This window comes from Aspergillus oryzae, chromosome 3 (assembly GCF_000184455.2).
Source record: "Aspergillus oryzae RIB40 DNA, chromosome 3".
In the NCBI taxonomy this organism is placed as follows: Eukaryota; Fungi; Ascomycota; class Eurotiomycetes; order Eurotiales; family Aspergillaceae; genus Aspergillus; species Aspergillus oryzae.
In genome coordinates this window covers 3,316,781-3,335,081 of record NC_036437.1, presented here as the reverse complement: position 1 = coordinate 3,335,081, position 18,301 = coordinate 3,316,781, and the positions used below count along the sequence as shown (strand labels likewise).

Genomic DNA, 18,301 nt, shown 5'->3' with positions numbered 1-18,301 from the left:
ATGAGGTAAAATTTGGCGCTTCGAGGAAGATCTCTTTTATCATACTGCGTCTGACAGCATGCAGTCCATAGCACTCCGCGAGGCAATCAAAGAATATGAGGCGAGCAAGTGGAAAGTTATCGGGCAAAAAGTTGGAAAACCGGCAAAGGTGAGCACCAGAGATCCTAATCTGGGTCCAATTCTTGACATGGATGCAGGCGTGTGAACAGTATGCGAAAGAGCACTTTAAGGACCTCTAGACGTTCGGCGGGATTTGACGAAGACATGATTATCAGTGCATGAGATATCTGGAACGTTTGTTCAGGTTGCTAGGGAACTGAATTCGCGCAACGGCAATGCATGCTCTTTTATCTTTTTATCTTCTATTTGACAACAATTTGCACAATATTTGGCGAAGTGCTTGGAGTTGGCCTTGCTGTCCTTTCGCTTTGTTCTACTCTTCTCTTCCTTTACACTTGGAATACCCCACTTGTCGTTTATAACTTGATTCACAATCCATGATAGTCCTCTAAACCAATGCAATGAACCTGCGTCATATCCAAGCCTTGAAGAGGCGCAAATAGACCGACCCATCAGTGACTCTACCAATGTGTCGTCTTATCTAACAACTGTAGATGTTCAGCCTAGCCCATATGTAGTCGGCGATTGATCTCTGCAATAGCAACTGGAATAAATTGATGCGCACAGCCCCATAAGTTCCGCGCCGATGTCATTTTATGTATGTTGAAACCCCCATGATTCAAAGGTACGTCAACAAATGGTGGTAGCTTATCATTGGCGGAATCCGCTATCGGAGCGGAGAACCGAACGACTTCCCCGCGGCAAGACAGTGGGAATCTTTCCTCCCTCTCAAAATAAAAAAGTTGACATTCCCTTTGCCACTTCTTGACCATTGTTCGCGAAGCTTTCACTACGCCGACAAGCTTTCTGCGTGTCACAACGGGCTCTTCTATATACTACCTAGGTGAACCCCATCATACCTTTTCAAGGAAAAGATTTCCATTCAATACAGTGGAGAATTCGATTGGCTAACTTTTTGAGTTTTCAAGTCATAGTTGCAATAACCGATTTACCCAAGTCGTGGGGAAACAGAAAGCAATTGTTACGAGTACAACTCTCCCGTCTTCTCACAGGATCTCTATGCAAGGGATGGCTATCATGAAGACAAGTAGCGTGGTTTTGTCTGTCGATCAAGGTATCTAGGTAATACGCCTGCATGATGACCGGTGTTCGGCAACGCTGTGACACAGAGATCTGATGCAATATGCCCGGCCATGACTCGCGTGTTTCTTGGCTTGTTGTCTCCGAACCTGGGTACAGATGATGTGGCAGCAGTTGTCGTTCTGAGAATATACGGTTGAACTTGATCTGGATAATTCCAGCGAAAGGACTCATGCGCGCTTTTTTAGCCCTCAGTTTCTTCATGAGCTGATACTAACTGGATAGTAACAGCATGTCCTCGGAACCTCCTCTGTCTACCCTAGGGGTAAACTCTGAAAAAGAACCGTCAAAGACTCCCTTCACTGACCACCCGTCCCATACTGCAGAGTATGATGGAGAGGGTCGTGATGCGGCGGACGGCCCTTTCTTATCGCCACGCATTGCTGCATATGTCAGGAGGTTTGAAAACCAACTGATCGAATACAACCTGGAAGCCCGTGGTATCGAAAGGGTGCAGCAACATGAACGGATGAAAAAGTTGACTTGGGTCTCGTACCTGCAAGCGTTCTTACTCTGGGTCTCAATTAATTTGGCGGCCAACAACATCACCCTAGGAATGCTGGGGCCCGTTGTATATGGCTTGAGCTTTCTGGATTCGGCACTCTGTTCGGTTCTGGGTGCTTTGGTTGGCGCATTAGTTGCCTCGTGGATGGCCACATGGGGGCCAGTCTCAGGCGTCCGGACTATGGTGGGCTTTTATAAGCTAAGCCGACTATTTGCTGTATGCTAACATGATAATAGGCATTCGGACGCTATACGATGGGGTGGTGGCCGAGCAAGATTGTCGTCATCCTGAATCTGATCCAAATGCTTGGGTACTCTTTAATTGATTGCGTAGTATGCGGGCAGATCTTATCTGCCGTGTCACCAAATGGGAACATGTCGGTAGCTGTCGGTAGGTTGTCATGGTACTGAGAATTTCGATTACAGGTGTTGATCCAATGGTAGGCATCGTGATCATCGCGGTCAGTTGTTGGGTGATAGCCACGTTCGGCTATCAGGTCTTCCATTACTACGAACGGTGGGTTTGGATGCCTTTAATAAGTTTAGTCAGGCACTGACTGCGTCAAGCTTCGCGTTCCTTCCCCAGATTATCGTAGTCTCTATACTCTACGCTGTGTCCTCATCGAAGTTTGATCTGTCCACGCCTTCATCTGGGGATCCTCGCACGCTCGCTGGGAATCGGTACGCTTCCGTGACTTTTGCTATGCTGCTGTGGCCATGACTAATGCGAACCCATGTCATTAGGTTGTCGTTTTTTTCTATCTGTCTCAGTGCTGCCATCACCTATGCCCCGTTGGCGGCCGACTTCTTCGTTTATTACCCTGAGAGAACATCACGAGTGACACTCTTCTCACTTTCATTGGTAGGCCTTATTGTATCATTCACTATGGCGTTTCTTGTCGGAATCGGACTTGCATCTGGTATCTCAAGTCATCCAGAGTACGGCGCAGCATACTCTAGGGGTGCAGGAGCACTTATCGTCGAAGGATTCGGGCCTCTTCATGGGTTCGGCAAGTTCTGCTCGGTGGTTGTTGCGCTAGGACTCATCGCAAATACCATCCCACCGACCTACTCCGCCGGTGTTGACTTCCAGGTTCTTGGACGATACGCCGAAAAGGTCCCGAGAGCTATATGGAACACCATCGGCGTTATAATCTACACCGTCTGCGCATTGGTTGGTCGAAGCAACCTTTCTGATATCTTCACCAATTTCCTCGCTCTCATGGGCTACTGGGTCGCAATATGGTTCGCTATCATTCTCGAGGAGCGATTCATTTTCCGGTTCCGTACTGGGTATAACTGGAATGTGTGGAATGACCCCTCCAAGCTACCTGTGGGCGTCGCCGCATTTGCCGCTTTCGTAGTCGGTTGGGTCGGTGCAATCCTGTGCATGGCGCAAGTCTGGTATATTGGTCCTCTTTCCAGACTAGTGGGTGAATATGGCGCAGATGTAAGTGATTCATTACTCTCCCCACTACCTTGACAAACCCAAAAGAACACATCTAATATTGAATAGATGGGTAACTACGTCGGATTTACCTGGGCTGGCCTCGTGTACCCGCCATTACGGTATGTCGAGCTGCGCATGTTGGGTCGGTAACTGTTTAAGAATATCCGGAACACCTACAAGCAACCTATTACTTTCGACTCATGTCTCAAAAAGATGCATACAAACCTGCATATCCCCTGCTTCATATAAGCCTCGTCCTGAGCCAACAGGATACACCAAGAGACAAAAACGTCATATCCTCAATGGGTTTCACCAAAAGCAACAGTCTGAGCATACTATCATTCATTCCTCTCAAAATTATACAATCATTTATTTTCCCAGATAACCTCCATTCTGGGCGGCTATCAGCCCCAGTATAAACTATGTACAGTGCCTGTGACATTTACTCTACTTCTCTTGGCTATTTTTCACTCCGCCAATCCCAATTCTTAAAATTAACAACATCAATGCAATCGTACATGTGAGACAAGTATTATTTTATTATCCGAGTTCCGGATATACAGTGTAAAAAAACGATATGGGTAAGCGGAAAATACAACCATGGACATTGGCGCGGAGGAAAGGAATATTGCCACGTGATACTGATCGAGATACGTAAATTTCCCGGACTTACCGCATCATGCCACCCGATATCGATTAGGAGCCATGTCAATTATACTCTTTGTCTCGCTAGCACATAACCATGGAAAGATTCTAGAGCTAGCCCTGTTAGACCAAGTAGACCAACAAAAGGGAAAAAAACTAATAATCAATTAGACACCAATCACTTCTTTCAACTCAACTATTCTACAAGAGACAAATGCCGGATTCAACAAAGATACAGCCACCCCCTTCTCTCTTTTTCATAATTCCTCTGTTATTTTCCCCGTGAGGAGAAAATATGACTGCGCTATTATTGTGTCAAATATTTACCGGTACCAGTACTCAGGCTTGACGTAGTCGGCGAAAGTCTTGGGCTCCTCGGGAGCGGGGTGGCCGTGGCCGTGGCCGTGATCGTCTGGAGGGATTGAGTGAGCAGGGGGAATTGGAGAGCTTCAGCAAGTGTAGATGACTTACGGTCATGGGCATCCTCCAAGGGTCCGACGTAGTTGAGCTTGACAACGTTGCCGCACTCGCCGCAGCGCTCGATGGGGCGGTCACGAGAGACCTGAATTGATTCAATTAGCGTTCCGCGCGGAGGTACAGAACACGCCACTCAATGGCATTACAAAGACTTACGGTCAGCCAGTTGACGGTGTGGGAGTCGGCGGGGAAACCAGTGCAACCAGCGTACTGCTCGTCACCGGCACCGTTGACGATGATGGGGTTCTCGAGAGTTCCTGTACGGCATTGCGTGTCAGTCACGATTCGTCCGCGTCGATAGCATCGCAGTGGTCCTAATTAAATGCACACGCGTGTAGACCACCGAAAGATTCGTAGGAAGCATAAGGGAGCGTACCCTTCCGGGAGGCATCGAGGGGCCTCATGTCGAAGATGTCAATGCCCTGCATCTTTCCGACGAGTTCAAGACGCTCGAGACCAGTGGCCTGCTCGATGTCGGAGGGGACGGTACCGGCCTTAGCACCGGGGGGGACGAGGTCCTCCTCGGTCTTGATCTCTGTTGTGGAATAGCACCGGTCAGCATTGTTTGCAATAGCGTAGTGGGTGATTATCAAGACGTCGAAGAGAAGGCAGGTCTGCGATGGAGGGCTACTCCAATGACATAATCCGTAGCCACATGAGCATACGGATTGGGTATACGGCTACAGACGGGCATTTGACGATCGTATGACAACAGGTCTGGCTACCAACCTTCGAAAGAAAGGATCTTGCCATCCTTCTCAACAGCGTACTTCGCCTTGTTGGCTGCAAACAAAAGACTCAATGTTAGCTAGTGCGTCGATAAAATTGCCTTGAATGTGGACATATCCCATTTCCAGGACCCAATGGGTTCACAGGAAGGGTGGTGACTGCGACGAAGGCTCTCAAGAGGCGGTCTTGAATTTGACATTGGGCTCACGTACAGCGGATGACGGAGGAGGAGAAAGGGCGGGCAGCAACGGCCCTGACGGGAGTGCGCCGCGCGAGGGCGAAGGCTGTGCGTTGGAGGAACATTGTCCTGGTGAATTGGGGTTATAACGGCGGAGGAGGGAGGTGAGGACGTTTAGAGCAGAGGGAGTTTGGAGGTTTGAGGTGAGTTTGAAGCCGCTTCGGCCCGTGGTCGGGCGAATAGTCAGCAGTGCGGGTTGATTGGTTGCGGAGCTGCTACGGCTGCCCGGACTGACCACTTGGGCACCAATTGCCCGATTCGACGCCTGATAGGGCTTAGGGTTCGAGCGTCTACATCATCTGATGTCTATCACAAGGACTACATGTCACGCAGGAGGAGCTCAATGTTCGATACTCGGATAGGAAACACCGTATGGCAACTTGGATAAACAAATGAAATTACTATTCACGATGGGCATCGCTAAATGGATATGATACATACATTATCCTTCTACCTTACACCGAGTTGTCTGGTATAGAGCTAAACCGTGGCCATCCAAATTCCCATTACAGCCTACCAAGAAACGAAAGGGGTAATGATTAAGACGTAACAATGCAGATATTAGGGGAGCGTACGCCGGCGCTAATGGAGACACATCCACTCGTAACTATCATTGAGGGTTTTCAAGCTGAGAAGCCCTCTCTCGACAAGCTGCTGGTGTGAAGCCATTGCCAACTTTCCCCGCAATGATACGCCAGCGGTCGTTCTCGTACTCCTGAATTGCACGCTGTAGCCGTTGGACCTGTCCACAAAAAGTTAGTATGCTCTGTCCTGCCATTGTAGCACTGATATGAGTTTGAAATGCGTACCATTTCATCGCTCCATGCCACGTCCTTAGCCTTCAACTTGGTGCAGTACCGGACTTGCAATGTACCACTTGTTCGGCCCGGGAAGAAATCGGCGATTTGTTTCCATGTTAAGTTCTTGTTCTCCTTCAGTTCTACCAGCAAAGCGTCCTCTTCCGGCGTAAATTTGAGCTTGGGTCCCCGTGGCCTGGGTGCCGGATCGGGCATCCCAGGCTGACCTACCACACTTGGCGGGCCAGATGGGAATGGAGATGATTCCATATTCATACCATGGCGCTGGGAGTCGCGTAACGACGCGTGTGGGGGAAGACGATGGTGGTGGTGATGTTGTGGGAGGGCCACCGAATCCGGCGGTCCAAGGTCGTGGCCTTGCATCTGATGATGTTGCCCAGCATCCCCATGAACTGAGAAGAGCATCTCGGGTGAGTGGTGGGTCGGTTCAGCAGATGATTCTGATGGAAGGATCGATAGCTGTGGCCTGATCCCATGATTTGCGTCATCGCTTTCTCCCTCAGTGTCGGACAGGTGCCGCTTTTTACCCCGCTGTATCGATGGGATTTCGAAGCTGGTGGGTGTATATTGCACCGGAAGCTGCCGTGAAAGCATCTGGGCCGGTGTGAGAACGACCTGTTGGTGGAGTCCATGGGGATTCGCGGTGGGGAGAACGGTCGCGTTTGCATGATGGTGCTCAAATGCCGTGCTGCGCGAGCTTCCTTGCTGGAAAGGAGTATCTGGCGGCTTCGGATGTTGCAGTTGTGGCTGATGCGTGTGGTAAACAAGCGTACTTGTATGTTCCTCGGGCTTGCAGCTGGCATGTTGAGCATAATCAATGGCATAGTCTCGATATTCCGCCAGCGTCGCAGACATACATCAGCGCTGCTAGAGCATAAAAGCCCTGGCAGGCTAACTGATCACGTTTAAAAAAGAAAGAGGGAAGTACGTCTAAACGAGACGTGGTGGTGTCAACGCGGATAGATGACACTTCGCCGAAAGAGTGACAAAGGACTCGACCGATATTTGAATGGGAAACAGTGGGCTGATTCTTGAGGCGTGGGACGAAAGAAAAAGCACCCTCTCCCCATACACTATACAAAGACCTTGATCAAAAGTACCCAAGCCTCATGCTTTTGCTAATTACTAGCCAAGTTAAAAGGCCCGAAGCTGTTCCAGAGTCAGAGACACATACGGGTCTAGAATTTGGTACTGGGGTCGGTTCAGGATCACGACAAGGAGGAAGAGGGGAATGGTAGGAGCTCCGGAGATATCAGGGGATTGTCAGATTCATTTAGAAGAGGGGGGAGATGAAGACGACCTGTACGGTCGCCTTGTACCGAAGCTGGGCAAAGGGGATGGATTAGATTGCGCTCACCAGGGGATGCGACGGTTTCTCGAGCTAGACCGCTTCTAAAAGGCTACCGTTCTTCAACCGGTGCAGGATGTCCCAGAAGAAACGGGAAAATCGACTTTTCCAGATCTGAGTAGTAAAGGATTTTAGGTACTTTCTCAATCCAAGATGATCAGCAATTAGAACTCTCCAAACGGGTTCCAACCCGTGGGCCCCCGTTGCTTGATAATGCAGAAACGTCAGGAAAAGGAATTGTGGGATAACGAATGTCACGACAAATCTGGACTCTTTCTTCTTCCCCCCGTCTACGTGTTCACCAGAGTTCAAGATGATAGGTTGTAGGATATATAACGATATCAATAGTGGGCGGTAGAGGAAACGTTCTGGAAGATAACAGCAAATGGGAAAGAAAAAAAGAAAAAGAAAAAACTAAGGTGAGTAGTATTTCGGATTTGAGCGAGACAGCCGAAGTATACGTCCAGAATGAGCAAGATGCAGGTGGGTAAAAAGGGTAAAAATAAAATACAAATCTCCAGATTAAAAATGAATAAAAAATAATCCAAATCAAAAATTTATGGAATTAAAAATAATAAAAAAGTTCAAATCAGTTCAACCCGTAATAATCAACGTGAGAAAATAAAATAAAAACCAATTCAATTCACGTCACCCATTTGACGGACCTGCGTTCCAGTCAAGCTTAGCCTGCAGAGGAGACCCAGAAGGGACAACGGTCATCTAGTACGCCAACACGGCGAGGTTGCTTGAATCACCGGTTGCGACTCACCGAGCCGTTCTAGCAAGAGTGCCAAGGCATGACCGAGTCGTGGAGAAAGAAAGATAGGGCACCCAGGAATGACCGGGATGAAACACTAAGCTAACAAAGAGTCTCACACTGTGCGGTTAGAGAACCCGCGCTCTTGGGATCCCATACAAATAGGAATATGATCAACAAAAAGCGGGGAGATCCCACGACCTGTTCTTACGTATGTATAGGAGATCCTATGGATGAGTTAAAGTAACTTGTACATAGTATAGGATAGGATAGGATAGAATACGTATGATACGGAAGTGGCCTGGTGGATAGGATGGAGAGGCAGGTATCGGGTCAAGGGAAACAAACCGGCCGTCAGAAGCCTGTCAGTGTGCTGCAACTAGCTCAGGAAATCGATCCTCTTCGACCTGACCTCCCCCTGGTCAGGAATCAGGACCAGGGCTGTCGTACGTCGTCGCATCATCTCCACTCAGTGATACGCTAATGGACGAGCGTGAGCAGTCCCGGCGAGACATCCACGAGGGAAGGATGGCTAGCGGACCGTGCTAGTATGCTGTTTGGTGGACCATCCACTGTAGGCTCCAGGGAAATCCAACCAAGCCTTCTAAAGTCGAGTCTGCTGGAGAACGACCCTGGCCCTAAATACACCCCATAGCCTCGAACTGGAGTGGGAACCCGGAGTTGTTTGACGGTACATACTACCAACTTGCTTGGAAGAACAGGGGTGAACAGTGTTTTCCCAACAATTGTTTCCCAGGAATTTGATTTTTTTTTTTTTCTCTTTCTTTTTTTCCTTTTTTTCTTCACACACTCTCTCTGTGTCTCTCTCTATCTTTCTGCTCACGTTCAAGGTAGAGATCACGCAAAAAAGGCGCAAGCAATGGTAAACGGTCCACCCCCCACGTTTGATGGAATCCTAGTCCAGTCCGTTCTTTTTTGTGGTTTCTTGTTTTCTCCTGAATCCTTCGGCCGGGACCGATAGCAATGGCAGATGGATGCCGGTGCCCTGACAAGTGGCTGTTCAACATCAACCACGATCAAAGGAGCTTTATCCAACCTTAATTTTCGCGATCACCTACCCCCAGAGGCAGTCGCTGGCTGTAAAACGGTCGGAATTAATAGCCTAGCTAGCGCCCGAGAACGTGTGGCGAAGAACGGGTCACTTGTTCAGCGCCGTCCCATCACTAGTTTAGTTTAAGTTCCCATCATCATGTTACTTAAACGGCAAGTAGGGGCTTAAAACATACGTAAGAAACGCTCCATCCTCGGGCTAGCGCCGACTGATACGCGGTACGATATATGACTCGAGACCCCGGTGGATCACATCGTCGAGGTTATCTAGTATAATCTCGCAGCTTAAGTTAGCATGGTCCGAGTGATTTTCCAGAGTGTAATTTGACTTTGCTTCCGAATCTGTACATTCATTGGATCAATGGTGAGACTCATCAAAGAAGACGATCTTCAAAAGATTCCCTGGCACGGCCTGTGGTTGCCCTACACGGAATAATCATTGGGAAAAAAAGAAAAAGAAAAAAGAAAACAATGAACAAGAAAAATAAAAGTGAAGCTGTCGTCTCCAGAATGGGTAAAAAGGAACATTTCCAAATTAAGGAGAATTGTTTTATTTTTATTTTTATTTTTATTTTATTTTATTTTATTTTATTTTATTTTTCTTTCTTTTCTTTTTTTTTTTTTGTTTTTCTGTTTCCCTTCTTTTTCTTTTAGGGCGTTCCGGATACAGCCGGAAAACAATAATTAAGGTGGCGTACGGAGCACAGCCGTGAAGGATAACAGGGTCAGGATAAAGAAGAAAGGAAAGAGAGAAAAAGATAAAATAAATAAAATAAAATAGAAAAAACGAACAGAGGGAGAGATAAGAAGAACAAAGCCCAGATCACCATCAAAACATAGATAGTTAGCAGTGTTGAGATGCGTTGCGGGTGTATGCGTATGTTGAATGTATATGTGAATGTGGATGATGCTTGTCGTTCTCCTCACAAGATACAGTGCTCTCCAATACCTTGGTAAGTAGTAGTAGGTAGTCGGTAGGTCTGAGATCTCTTTCCTTCCCAAGTGAGTGAGGCTTGAAGCCACGGCAAGCCATTGGAGGGCGAGCGTGTCACAAGACACTAACCACAAACAGCTCCATACATTGAATACCCTAACTTCTTCCTTTTCATTGTTCAAAGAAAATGTTTGATTACAATCATCCTTCTCTTTTCCTCTTCTCTCTGATTTGTTTCTCTTTTCTTTTTTTTTTTCTTTTTCTTTTTTCTTTTTTCTTCCCCTTTCATTATTACCCTCTGTTATTATTTCCTCTTCTGGTTGATTTCTGATTGGATTTCCTTTCTGTTCATTCCAGCTAATGTACCCCTCTCCTGAAAGATACCCACTCGTCTCTCCCCTCATATCAGCACTACGAAAACGGAGAAAAGGGTCCGATCCACTCTAGAATCTCGATGGTATAATTTTTTCTCTTCTCCCGTGCCCCAGCTGATCAATACATTAATAACCGCTGAAACTTCTCTGACAACAGGAATAGTCCCTTTACTATACATGCAAATGAAACCCCCTCCCCAATGTTGTCTCCATACTGTTGCATGATTGCCTAGTCAAACCATATGCATCCCTCGCTTTTTATTTTCCCTTTTCGTAGAGTATACATAAATTAAATGATAAGAAAAACGGATCAAAGAGAATCGCCATCATGAGAAACACAAGACAAGAAAGGTAAAAGCTATGGAGCAAACAGCAAAATGAATAATAAAAATAAAAAAATAAAAGGTTCAATCATACATGATGTTTCCAACGCCTTTCACATTTGCAGATCATGCAAAGTTATCAGATCGATCAACCCAAATATCCTCCAGTTCTGCAAAGTTTTGGAAGTGCAGTGGCCGGTGTTGATCGTCATAAAACCTCAGGGGCGTGTCGATCTTCACGTACACTGGCCGTTTCTCGACACTGCCGAAGGAGCTGCCCATGAAACTATAGTTCCACACATTATCCTCGGGAACCAGGAAATAACCGCGAATCTTGTCACTGAGTAACAGCTGGCACTTCTCCCCCATGCTAGTCGAGAAGCCCTGCGGTTGGTCAGACGTCGTGTCCTTGTTCTCGGCACCCCACTTGTAACCCTGCGGCGTGAGGCCCCAAGCAGCCAGTGACACGGATCCCGGGGTGAATGAAACGGTCATCGTCACCGTCTTCTTATCCCAGCTGGAGTGCTCATTCATCAGTCGGGCGTGTTGAGTAACATCCATTGCCGTCATATACGGCGGCTCGTTGCCCGAGATAGTATGAATCACTCCCAGGGGCTCAAGGTTATTCAAGTAGTCATGCTGGGGCAATTGGTGCGGCAGTTGGACTTCCCGTGTATTTCCGACTTGCGGGATCATCACAATGGTGCGAACCTCCTTCACCTGATCATTATCAGGCGGTGAGCTACCATAAAGATATCCGGCAACTTGCACCCGAAGATCGGCGATAGTAATGAATCGCTTGAGGATGTTCTTAGGCATAATGTAAGTATATCCCTCGTCACGGACCTCGTCTGAAGAGATGTAGATGTTGTTCGCCCTGGTCCGCAAGTTCGATGTCGCAATGGCACGGGTGCGCCATTCGGTCTTGGACGCGAACGACTGCTGTTCGTATTGTGATGTAGTGGTCACGATGATCTCTTCACCACGGACGTTCTGGGTCTTCGTTGTCACAGCCGTGAGCTGCTTCTGTTCTTCCTGCTGCTTCTCGATCTCGGCTGCCTGCTGTCGCTGCAACGAAGGCGCACTGATCTCCATACCCAAAATGATATCCCTGACTTCACTGCTTGTCAAGCTCTGAACGTTGACATTGTTCTTCTTTCCATAGTCATTAAGAATCAAGTCACGCAACTGCACTTCGACCTTGATCCAATCCTCATCAGACAACGAGGGCCAGATGTGGTGCTCTTGGGTGATAACAGTCTTGTCGGGTCTCAGGATGATCTTGGCTTTGTCAATGTTGACGTGCAGAGCACGCAAGATAAGGATGAGTCGGGAGAAGGCGGTATAGGGCGAGATGGACTTCAGCCATTCATCGTAGAGGTTGAACAGAACCATCTGAGGTTCTGTCGCCCGAAGAATCATGTCAGCGAGCTTCTCCACCTTCATAGCAGCCTGGAATGGCAGCTGGAGCTCAGAAGCACGGATCGAAATGTTAGGGAAGTCAAGAAGGTGGACCTCAAGTGGGTCCAATAGACCCTTCCGAGTGACAATAAGCTGTTTCGGCTGTTCTTCAACCGGCAAGGATCGAATGAGAGCCGCCACTTCTTCCGCGGTCTTCCACTTGGCCAATTGACCCAGACGCTTCTGCCCCGCCCAAACGCTGGTATGGATGATCTTCAAGAAGAGCTGTCCAGTTCTGGGGTTGAAGATGAAAATGGCACCGTTGATAGGCTTCGTTGTAAGATTGCCTTCGAAAGTCTTGTGAATTGTGACACGGTAAACATTGGTATCATCGATGAATAACTGGATCTGAGGACTGAAAAGCTCCGAGTAGTTCTGGGAGTTAAGGAACTCTTGGTTACTCTCAGACGCATACAGCTGCAGACCCTTCCGGATACGCTCTCTCAGCACATACAAGGCGGGGTTAGCCTTCATGACCTTAGCCATAGCTTGCTGGATCAGGGTCTTGAGACCGGGGAAGTATTGTCCGTATGCCGAGTAGAGGTTGTATGCGAGGTCAATTCCGATCATCAAACCAGTAGCGGAAGGATAAATGCTCATGCTGTCGGTCGTGTAGTCCAGGTACTTCGCACGAACGTATCTCTCGATGTCGTGAGAATCGTAGTCACCGTATCTTAGCTGCACATCAAGCCAGAACTTGTTCGTCGTAGTAGGTTCGTACACATCCTTCGTGTCAAACAGCAGAGAGGGCCGGGTGACGTTCCATTTGTTCGTGGCGAAAAGTAAAATGTCCGCACATGAACTGTTCATCTTGTACGACTTACGTGGATGGATAGTCTCCTTCTGGACGGCTTCAATTCCCAGCTGCTCAAGTTCTTGGTCAAAGACTTGACACAAGTCCATGACAACGGACTCGTGGATCTTCTGCCACAAGTGGGCACGGAAGATCTGAATCAAGGAAATCTTGAGTGTAGGGATCTTTCCGTGTAAGAAAATACCTGTCAGATCCAGTTGGACCTGGAAACCGACATAGACGTTGGCACGATTGATAGTCGGGGACCACCATAGAGTGAAGCGACGGTTAGGAATTTGGTTCAAACCAGATCTTTGAGCATTGGTAAGCTTCTTAAACTTCATACTCTCTTCGAAGCCCGAAGCTCTCTCCCAAAAGAGACCTTCCCATGATGGAAAAGCTGTGGCCTTGAACAGAGTGTGTTCCAAAATTGTCTCTACACCACCCAGAGCTTGAATGACGTCAGTACGGTAGGCGTTCAAGTTCCACAATTTACCATCGTGACGCTGGCTTGTCCACCAAAATGGATTACTCTTCATAAGCTGGTACTGCTTAAATTCTGCTCGAAGACGGAATCCTTTATCAAAGCTGAGAGTACTGCGATCCTTCTGGAACAGAGTGTTGATACGAGGCAGACCACGGTCCCAGCTGTCCTCCAGGTCCTCAAGCGTCAAACGGCGGTTTTGCTGTTGAGCCTCCTGTCGCTTCTGAGAGTACTCCATCCATACTCTTTGAGAGTCGATAAACTCGGCTTCCCAAGGAATGATGTACCGGAAGATGTTGGGGATCAATGTTTCCTCGTCATGTGACATACCGGCTCTGAAATGAGTAATACCGGTATCGGTTTGCTTCGACCACCTCTTGTCACTAGCAGGGATAAGGATGTGGGATCCAGAGATCATACCCAAACCTCCCAATTCCTTTGGAGTGTAGAAAACAGCCGGAGGAAAACGGGACGGCATCTTGGAGTTCAATCCAATCTTGACACGGGTCTGGATCTTGGTCTCACACTTGACGATCGTATCCAAAAGGTTGACAGTCGATACAGCGGCCTCACGGTAGTAGGTGAAGAGAGCAATCAAGGCCGTGTTCCACTTGTTAGCGATCTTAGTGAAGGTCGTGGAACCGGAAGACATGAGGATTTGACGAATTCTGTTGTTGAATTTCTGGATGTCCTCCTCTGTAACCTGGAGGAAGGCATGAGCTGTGCGTTCCTTCGTCGTGTTGTCGACCAAAGACCAAACGCTGTCTTTCACTGAGAACTCTTCATTCTGATTGCGGATCTTTGGAAGAATGCGGACCTCAAATCCGGACATGGAGAACAAAAGGTTGGGGTTGTCCTTGCTGTAGACGCTAGAAAAGGTATCGTCCCATTCGATTGTCGTAATTGACCTCGGCAGACGGTTCTTCAAATCCCAGAATACAGCGCGACCCAGGTTGACATCGTGCCGCATCAAACGCATTCGGCAATCACGCGGCCAGCACTTCTTATTCTTATAACCGATAACGTTTTCGAAGTTGGGATCTGGATTTTCCGTCAAGAAACGCTGAATAAGATCCCTAGACTCGTCTGCAGAAAATCTGAAGAACACCCAAATCCTGTCGACGTAGCGGGTGTACAGACGGATAGGATGCCTGGTCTCGGTGGCACGATCTCTAAACTGCAGGAAGTCATTAGGACTCTGAGGTGGACCCGCCATTTCACTAGCTCTCTGAAGTCCAAGAAGCAGCAGATCAATCATCAAACCATAGAACTGGAAGACAAAGCCAGAGAATTGCAGACCCCGAATCAAACCGTAGCTGTTCGTGTGGTTCATATCCTTGTAGCTGAGCTGCACGTTGTTCTTAGAGGTGATGTAGTCGGCCAAGTTGTGGTCCATGATCAAGCGCAGCAGTCGGTTCAAGAGAGTAAGATCGATCTTCTCATAAACCTTCGACAACTCCGTCTCAATCATCACGTTTGTCTCGCCATCGGCAGTTTCCCAAACATTGGACAAGTTGTTAATACCTTGCGCCCACTTGTATGTCAACAGCGGAGGAACTTCGGAATCAGAAGGCTTGATCCAAGAGGGGAAGAGGTGGCGCTGTTCTGCCTGATACCAGAGATACTGATCCAGGTAGGCGTCGGTGATCTTCTCAATAGGCTCAACATCGTATACGGGGTTGATGTGACTGTAATTATCGTTCATGTCGATGCCGACTTCCTTGAACGCTCGCTGGGTCAAAAGGAATCGCTTGATTCTGGCTAGTGTCGTTCCAGGGGAATCGTAGGCCTGTTCAATAAGAGCGAGCTCTTCACGCTGACTCTGATTGAGTCTACCTTTGACGGAGTATGCTTCACGTAAACGTTCCAGAGCAAGGATCAAAATCTTGGTATCATGCTTGTAGGAAACGCTAGGGAATGGAATTGGAGAGAACTTGCGGGACTCGAGCCAATGTACCATAGTGGTGTAGATAGCAACAGCCTCTTCAGACGACACGTAAGGACCATCCTTCAGATAGTTGTGCTGCCTCTCCTGTTCCGCCTTGAGCCACAACCGAGTGAGTCGGCCAAGGTTCTTCTTGGCAACGGTCTTATCCACAGTAGCACCACGGCGAATACGTTCACGGTTGTAGTGCGCGACAGAAATCCACCAGTCGGCCTTGCTCTTGACATACCGAAGGATGATATTTTCGATAGGAGCAGGCAACCCAGGAACCTTCCAAGGAATGTTACTCTTCCAGCATCTCCAAGCCTCCGAGAGATGTTGAAGGACAGTATTGACCTTGTTCTGCTTGATACCCTCGGGCATCATATCCATCAAGTCGGCCATGACGGACGCACGAAGTTCGAGATCGAAATGAGACTCCACACGCTGCTTTGTGACTGTCTTCGCAACACCCTTGCTGTGGCGACCCTCAAACTGACGGGACAGCAAGTTCCCAAGCCATCTCTCAAGAAGAGGAATGATACCACGCATGAAGAACAGCCAAACACGCCAGGCCGGTGCCCAGAAACCACATCCAGGTCCTTTGCCCACCGGGCCAGAGTTGAATCGGTAGTAGATCAAGTGCTTCAAGTCCTTACAAGAACGGATCTGATGCATCAGCTTGTACTTGTAACGGTACATACCGGTCAGCTGTCCCACATGGTTGAAAGCATAAAGAATACCATCAGCTAATTGGAAAGCATCGATGTTGCCCAGACGATACTGGACTTGCGCATCAACAATCAGCTTAGTTAGACGCAGAATTTCTCTCATCAAGTGGAAAGCATTGCCGAAACGAGACTTCTTCCGCTCCTTTGTGGTCAGAGTCTTAACCGGCTTCAGGTTGAAGTTGTAGTCCAAATGCAGGTATGTCAAGTTCTTGCGATGAATCAACAAGTTGAGCATATTGAAACCCTGGCGGCAGACTTGCAAACCAGCCTCAACCCAGTCGATCGTTGTCTGTTGGAAGAATTTGGTCGATTTCAGGGTCTTCAGCAAGTTTTGTTTATTCTGGGCCTTGGGCTTCTTCTTATGAAGCTCGTTAAGCACAAACGTTTTCAGAAGCTTCTGGTAAGACACGCGAACTTTGACAGGTTGGCCCTGTGGGCAATGCTCGAGGTACCATTGCTTCACCAATGGCACATCCTGTGCACGAACCATCTTTCCAGAGCGCTTGTTGAATGGATGAGGAGCCCACCAGAGCGCGATAGCTGATGCGGTCTCGGGGGTGTAAAGCTCCTCATCTGCGAAGAAAGGCTCGACTTCTCCAGGAAGCTCGAACTCGTCTTCGTTGTTTCCTGGTCCGAAGATTTCATCTTCATGGCTGACAGTGATGTTCTTGGGAGCGACGGAGCGAGAGGAGATTGGATTAATTACAGGGTCGAAGTAAAACGCAGGAAGGTTGGGGTCGTCGGTCCGAACATAAACAACTTGCGGATGGGAGAACCAAGAAACTTTCACGCTTCTGGGGAGAGTATTGTACAGGAAAGGATATGCAACTCGGTATTCCGTGCGAATGGGGGCACGGAAAATTATACGGTCGATGGCGTTAAATTCACTGAAGTCTTCGTCGTTGGGGTCGATGTCCTTGTACAACGGTTCGAAGCGAGGACCACCGGGGATAGCAACGTTTAGAGCCTTTGCAGTGAAAAAGCTGTTCAGATCGAACATGTGGAAGTAGTTCTCGTCTACCACGTCACTGAGGAGTTGATGACTTAGACGATACAGAGTCGCCATCTGCGGCAGGGATAGGTTCCACTTCTTATAACTAGGACCATTAACGTGGGGCGTATCAAGGAGAGGTCGATGATCGTAAAACCACTCATAGACGGGGGAATCCTCATTCTCGTCGAGTTCCATCTGGATGGGCTCTAACGGCTCGACGTCCTCGATATTCTCCGACCAGGACAGTGGTGGTTCTTCATCATCAAAGGGAGGAAAGCGCATTCTCTTGAAGTGTCTACGATCACTCTTTTCTCTGCGCATACACACCCACATTGTCGCCCACTGGGCATGGAAGACGGGTTCGATAACTCTAGGAGTCTCATTTACCAACGTGAGACAGCCGTTAACGTGGTATAGCACCTTTACTTCCCTAGAAGACTCCCAAGGCATAGGCATGTTTTCCAACAGCTTCAAGACCGCGTGGGGCATGAATTTAAGCGCGCCGAGATAGCTACGCTTTTCGTTGCTGAACTTCTTCTGCGATACATCGCCGATGTCTCGTACGATCTTTCGTAGGTGCTCTGGGGGCATGTCCGCCTTCTGTGTTTCAACAAATCCACCCTTTCTCTTCTCTCCGAATCGGTTTCGTTGCGTTCGGAGCCATTCGTTCTTTTTCTGAGCAAATTTTGCGACGGTCGGATCAGCTGGCGGCTGATATCCCGGCGGCGGCGGAGCCAGAGGCATCGACGGTGGTGCCGATGCACCCCATCCTGGAGGTGGAGGAGGGGGTAATGATGCCATAATGCCAATGGCGGAATGGAGATAGCTCTGCTCTTTCCGATTGACGTTGATGCTCGGGCAAGTCGCGTCACAGATTCACGTTGAAAAAAGTCATTAACAACCGCGAATCATCAACAAAAGCGGTCGGGGGTGGTGGAAAATTAACTGGGCAATCTCGCGCGAAGGAGTGAAATCGTAACCCCAAAGATGAAAACAACTCCTGCTCGATCCCCTTCTCACGACGG

General features: G+C 48.3%; 4 protein-coding genes across 4 annotated transcripts; 1 reads left to right on the top strand and 3 right to left on the bottom strand.

Moving 5' to 3' along the window:
- Positions 1-1,453: 1,453 nt before the first annotated feature.
- AO090026000650 (purine-cytosine permease family protein) lies at positions 1,454-3,325 on the top strand (the record flags this gene model as incomplete). Its single annotated transcript, XM_001822019.1, has 6 exons — positions 1,454-1,909; positions 1,963-2,116; positions 2,170-2,242; positions 2,293-2,406; positions 2,470-3,175; positions 3,242-3,325. 6 exons carry the CDS (start codon positions 1,454-1,456, stop codon positions 3,323-3,325), a joined length of 1,587 nt encoding a protein of 528 aa, XP_001822071.1.
- Positions 3,326-4,077: 752 nt separating this feature from the next.
- Positions 4,078-5,329, bottom strand: cox5b (cytochrome c oxidase subunit IV; the record flags this gene model as incomplete). Its single annotated transcript, XM_023235976.1, has 7 exons — positions 4,078-4,088; positions 4,148-4,267; positions 4,292-4,382; positions 4,454-4,554; positions 4,674-4,832; positions 5,027-5,080; positions 5,239-5,329. 7 exons carry the CDS (start codon positions 5,327-5,329, stop codon positions 4,078-4,080), a joined length of 627 nt encoding a protein of 208 aa, XP_023091111.1.
- Positions 5,330-5,874: 545 nt separating this feature from the next.
- Positions 5,875-6,676, bottom strand: AO090026000652 (SANT/Myb-like DNA-binding domain-containing protein; the record flags this gene model as incomplete). The annotated part of the gene is made up of 2 exons (XM_001822021.3): positions 5,875-6,006; positions 6,074-6,676. The coding sequence occupies 2 exons, from the start codon at positions 6,674-6,676 to the stop codon at positions 5,875-5,877; spliced, it is 735 nt and encodes a 244-aa protein (XP_001822073.3).
- Positions 6,677-11,015: 4,339 nt separating this feature from the next.
- prp8 (U4/U6-U5 snRNP complex subunit PRP8) lies at positions 11,016-18,077 on the bottom strand (the record flags this gene model as incomplete). Its single annotated transcript, XM_001822022.1, has 1 exon — positions 11,016-18,077. One exon carries the CDS (start codon positions 18,075-18,077, stop codon positions 11,016-11,018), a length of 7,062 nt encoding a protein of 2,353 aa, XP_001822074.1.
- Positions 18,078-18,301: the final 224 nt, after the last annotated feature.